Source organism: Dermacentor variabilis, unplaced genomic scaffold (genome assembly GCF_050947875.1).
Source record: "Dermacentor variabilis isolate Ectoservices unplaced genomic scaffold, ASM5094787v1 scaffold_12, whole genome shotgun sequence".
Lineage (NCBI taxonomy): Eukaryota > Metazoa > Arthropoda > Arachnida > Ixodida > Ixodidae > Dermacentor > Dermacentor variabilis.
In genome coordinates, this window is record NW_027460280.1 from 24,790,256 (window position 1) to 24,796,006 (window position 5,751).

The 5,751-nt window shown below is 56.9% G+C and overlaps 1 protein-coding gene across 1 annotated transcript; it reads right to left on the bottom strand.

Annotated features, from left to right (window-relative positions):
* Window positions 1-490: 490 nt before the first annotated feature.
* Window positions 491-1,488, bottom strand: LOC142565982 (uncharacterized). The gene has a single exon (XM_075676639.1). The coding sequence runs from the start codon at window positions 1,378-1,380 to the stop codon at window positions 532-534; it is 849 nt and encodes a 282-aa protein (XP_075532754.1). The 5' UTR covers window positions 1,381-1,488; the 3' UTR covers window positions 491-531.
* Window positions 1,489-5,751: the final 4,263 nt, after the last annotated feature.

The window sequence follows — 5,751 nt, forward strand, 5'->3', positions numbered from 1 at the left end:
GTGAGTTTCTCCTTTACATGTTGCGCCCTCCTGTAGCAGTCCAAAGGGGAGGAACGTTTCTCTCTTGCGTGTGCATCTTGCGTCACCACCGCAGGTGACCCTAACATCGGCTACAACAACTTCTTTTCGACGGAAAGTAATACTAAGTAGCATAACCTGAGGTCTAAACCTCTCATGACAAGTGACCACCAGGGTCAAACCTCTAGCTCGAACGGGAGCTCCGATACGAGAATAGTTAACCTCAAAGCAGCGCCCGGCTGCTGACGCACAGCGACACAAGCCGTATACAGGCGTCTCGGCCTAGACACCGTAGATATCAGCCAGTCTCTCGTTTAGATGCTTGAAATTAGGATGAGGAGGAAGTTAAGCTATCTCAAATGCACGCATTTTTAGCCATTTTGAAGCGCCGTCCACGACGGCTGCAAAGCGAAACTGACTGACTGAAAAACTTTATTGTTTGAAGTATTTACAGGGAGCGTGTGAAGCAGTCCTTAAGGGGCCGTTCCTTATAGAAACTAGGTGGGCACCTCATTACAGGAGCCCATTGGCTGTAGCCGCGGCTCGGGCACGGCCGACCAGGGCCTTCTGGCTCGCCAGGTCGGAGCAGCCGAGCAGGGCCGCCTCCCAGTCCTCCCGGGTAGGGTTGGGTATAGGGGGAAGGTGAGGGGTTGATTGGCATGCCCACACCATGTGGAAAATGTCCGAAGATTTTTCCTCACAGTGCGGGCACTTCCCTGTGCACGCAGGGTCGAAATGTTTTTGGATTGCCGGGCACAACAGTGTTTTAGTATAGAGGCGAAGGAGTAAACGCTCATCCGCCTTCGTGAGGCCCTTACAGGGCTTAGGAAAGATTGCATGGCCATATTGGTAGTGTTGGGTGATTTCCTTGAAGGTAAATACCGGATTGGGGTCGGAGTCCACAGCGACGGGAGGCGAAGGCGATGCCCGGAGAGTGAGCGCGCGGGCAGCGGCGTCGGCCGCTTCGTTGCCCTCGAGACCCTCGTGCGCGGGTGTCCATACTATCGTGCGGGGCGCGGGGACCCCGAGATAATTGCTGCCTTGAAGTAAGCGGTACGCCAAATAGGGAATAAAGCCCCTTTCAATGTTCCTGCAGGCCCCTCGTGAGTCGCTAATAATGACCCGCGAGTCCTGATCTGCGGCGGCGAGCGCGAAGGCCACCTCTTCCGCATGTGTTATGTCTTGTGCTTTGAACGTAAGGCCGTTCACCGCGGTGTTTTGGTGGACGACTGCGGCCGTAAACCAACCCCCATGGTGTGGGCCGGAGGCGTCCACGTAGAATACTCCGTGCTTGTTCCCATAACGACGTGCCAATGCTTCCGCCCGCGCGAGGCGCCGGCCACAATGGTCGTCTCGTGTCATGTTGGCCGGAAGAGGGCGCACGTGCAGGGCGTATCTCCAGATTTCCGGGATGCGCACGCGCTCCTCCGTCAGTGTTGGATGGTGGATGTGTAGTCGGGCAAGAAGGCGGCGACCCGACGGCGTCGTTGAGAGTCTTGTGTAGTGGTTTGTCAAATGTGCTTCTCGGAGTTCCGCGAAGGTGTTGACCATTCCCAGGCCGAGGAGGCGCTGGTTGGATGTGTTGATCGGGAGGTCGAGAGCACGCTTGTAAATTTTACGGAGAATCACCTCGAGGGCGTTCTCGTCACACCTGCGAAGGTGGAGGTAAGGAGTCGAGTACAACACTCGACTGGTTACGAATGCATGCGCCAGCCGCAAAGCGTCTTTGCACCGTAACCCCCCGCGTTTATTGGAAACCCGGCGAACCATGCGGCCCACCTGGTCCCCCACCTTGCGCAGTTTGGCCAGTGTTGTGTCGACTCGGCGGTGTTTATGAATAAAGAGACCCAGTACTCTGATCTGGTCGTATTCTGTGATGGGTCCATTTGGTAGGGACAGTTCGATTTTGGTAGTGCACTTCGGCGAGGGGCGAATGTGCACAAATTGCGATTTGGCCGGGGAGCATTGAAGGCCGCAGCGGCGGGCGTAGGCATCTACGATCTCCGCCGCTTGCTGCAGGTTGGCTTCAATGTCTCCTACCGATCCATGTTTAGCCCAGATGGTGATGTCGTCGGCATACAGCGCGTGCTGTATGCCTTCTACATTCTCCAGCTGAGCCGGAAGTTTCAGCATTGCCAAATTGAATAGTAGGGGTGAGAGGACCGCGCCCTGCGGGGTACCTCTGGTGCCTAATTGGTAGGGGCCGTGTTCTTCATCTTGTATCCGGATGTACGATTGCCGGTCGGAGAGAAATTGTTTAACGTACTGAAACGTGTTGTGTCCACAGTTGGTTTGGGAGAGGTGTGTCAGAATTATGTTGTGTGTGACATTGTCGAAAGCCCCCTTCAAATCGAGGGCGAGTACTGCCTTGTCATTGAGGGGGTATTCGACGGGATTTAGAATTTCGCGGTCTAGTTGAAGCAGAACATCTTGCGCGGACCGGTGCGGGCGGAACCCGAACATGGTGTCTGCGAAAACGTTTTGGTTTTCCAGATACTCGGACAGCCTATCTCGCACCATAGTCTCCATCAGCTTTCCCGCACAAGACGTGAGGGAGATTGGGCGGAGGTTGTCCGTGGTTATGGCTTTGCCGGCTTTCGGAATGAAAGTGACCAGGGCGGTCTTCCATTCGATTGGGAGGATTGCCTCACCGAGCCAGATTGAGTTTATGTATGCGAGGAGCGCCTCGTAGGCCGGGTCGGGAAGGTTGGTAAGTAGTTTCACTGTTATTTTGTCTCTTCCCGGCGCCGTTCCTCGCTTCATTTTAGTGAGGGCCGCCTTCAGGTCATGGAGCTGGAACGGTTGGTCCAGCTCCGCGTTCTCGGAACCTGCATACGAGTACGCTGGCCCTCGGGGGTCCTGTTGTATACAAAGGTATTGATCGCGTAGTTTGCATGCTAATTTTGAGATGTCTCCGTCGAAGCTATGGATAGCCCGTTGGAGATGTTTTTGTGTCTCGACTCTGGTTTGAGTCGGATCGATCAAGGCGCGAAAGAGACGCCAGGTGCTCCGGCTAGACATTTGTCTAGCGGCCGTGTTGCATCGGTCCACCCAATTCGAGTCGGCGAGCTGGGCCGCGTACTCTGCCGCTCATTGGGTGAGCTCGGCGATGCGAATTTTGAGCCTCCGATTGTGTTTTTGGCGGCGCCACCTACGGACGAGGCTGTGCCGCGCCTCCCATAGGTGCAGGAGGTGGTTGTCGACCTCCGGCATGGCCTCCGATAGTTGAACTTGAGTTTCCGCCGAACGAAGGTGCGCAACCAATTCTTGCGACCACGCGTGGTAACCTTGTTCGTGGATAGGGGCCGAATTAGTGTAGTTTTGCCGGAACTTGGTCCAGTCGGGTAGGCGGGCTTGGGCGTGGGATCTTGCCAATGGTTTGCTTCTGACGGTTGTGTTGAGTATGCAGTGGTCACTGCCGAGGGTTTTCTCGGTGTTGGCCCATTCTGCGTGTCTAATGTTTTTGGTGAAGGTAAGGTCCGGACACGTGTCCCGAGTCACGGAGTTACCCACCCGCGTTGGATGTGCAGGGTCGGTGTGAAGAGTCAGGCCCAGCGTGGACGCAAGTTCCGCTAGCTTGCGCCCGCGCTTTTCTTCACGCATGTACCCCCAGAGTGTGCTGTGAGCGTTGAAATCGCCCACGATCACCAGGGGGTCCCTGCCCGCAGCCTTCAGGCAGCGACTGAAGAGGGCTGCGAAAGTTACATTTTTGAGCTTGGGAGAACAATAGATGTTGAGTATATATAATGGTGCGTTTTGTTTCTTAAGCGGAAGAAGGGTGACCATCACATAGGAATAATCAGTATTGAGTTCCAAATCAACCTGGTTGGCTGTATAATTTTTGTGCACGCAGATACAGGAAAAGGGGTCCTGCTGGAACGTGGTATAATTTTTAAGGGTGGCGTCACTCCCTGGCTCCTGGAGGGCAACCACCGCGGGGAGTGAAGCGAATGTTGACAGGAAAAGCCGGAGGTCCGCCCGCTTGGCGCGGAAGCGGAATCCCCGGCAGTTCCATTGGGTAATTTGGATGGGGGTGGCCGAATTGGTACGGAGAGAACGCTTAATTTGAGGGCTGTCCGCCATGGGCATTGAAGGGAAAGACCGATTGCAGGGACGCTGCTCCGGAGCCAGCACTCGCGGGGAGGGGAGCATCCTTCCTCCAGTCCGGAGAGCGAGCAGCTGTGATTGTCTTCTACTCCAATTTCAATGGTGCGTCGCGACGTTTTCGGACAGCGGCCAGACACGTCTTTTATAAGACTGCCGGTTCGTCGGACGCCACGCGAGGATTGAGCGATGTGCTGTGCGACGATTGTCGGTATGCTTTCAGGTATTTTGGCGATGGCGGAGGTGATTGCCGCGGAAATTTGACTTTCCAGGGTGTTGAAACGGGCATCTATGCGGGCCTCTAGACGGGCCTCAAGTGCAGCTTCCACGCTCTGTGCTGCATTCGGTGCCGCGGGCTCACTCTCCATAGCCTCAGTTGCGGGGGTAGAGGGGGGAGTGGTAGGCTGTTTTGACTGCGATTCCAGGAGCGTAATTTTTTTTATCAGCATCTCAATTTGGCCCTCGAGAGCTGCAATCTTGGCTTGCTCGGCACTGCGTGCCGCAGGGGGGGAGGAGGTAGGGGAAGAGGAGGCAGCCCTGCCCGTACCGCTCACCTGCGTTCCGTGTTTCACGGCGTTGGCCCAGGCCCTGGCCTCGCCTCGTGGTGGCGACGTCGACAGTTTTCCAGTGTCGCCGTGTGGTGGCGGCTGCGTCGGCGGTCGCTTGCCGGCTCCTCCGGTAGAGCTTCTCGGTGCCGGCTTCTCGGTGTTGCTGTCGTCCCGGCTCGGTGACTCACCGGGGAGGCCAAGATGGCGGCTCTTGTTCTTGGCCGCCATTTTCCTCTTTGTCCCGCCCTTCGGGGCGACCATCTTGTGTGTGCGGAATTTTGCCGCACACTCACGTGTGTTTGTGGCGTGTCCGCCGCCACAAACAGAGCACCGTGGAACACACTCGTGAGGGGCCCGCACCCCCTCCACAAGCGGGGCTTGTTGCCCGCAGAGTCCGCACGTGTTCTGCTGCGTGTTGGGACAAGCATCCGCGCGGTGGCCGACAGCCCCACACAGACCGCAGGCCGGGATTGTCCTGTAGTAGGTTTGCACTGGGATGAGCATGTTCTCATAGTGCACAAAACGCGGTTTCTCCCTCCCGGCGAAGGTTACCCGAGCTTTGTTAGAGGAGCCGAATTTCCTCACCTCGACAATGGTGCCTGCTCTCCATTGCACCTGCTCTCGAAGCGATTCAGTGGTGTCAGAGTTGCTGACGGCGATGACGCCGTGGCAGATATCGCCTCCGTCTTGCCTAAGGTATCCGTGGAGCGGAATCGGCCCACGGTCGGTGTTGATTGAGAAGTCCCCGAGGAGCCGATCTGCCGCTGCCGGGTTCGGAGTGTGGATAAATATCAGGTTTTGTTCACGGGACGGCAGAACCGTAACAGACCTTGCCACCTCAGGCCCGAGGTAGGCCGTAATGGCGGCACCGTAGCGGTTCTCCGAGAAGGCTTGATGCAGCGACACATGTTCGCGTGGCTTGAGCACGACCACGAAGTCATCAGGGCCCGGTTTTGGAAATGGCCGAGGCTTCCATTTGGTAAGGGCCTTGCGTTTGCTTCCCGCAGCGCGCGAAGCGGGAGGCTGCGTCTTGCCGGCCGGTGTGCCGGAGGCTGAAGCGGCGATGGACGCCGCCGTCTTG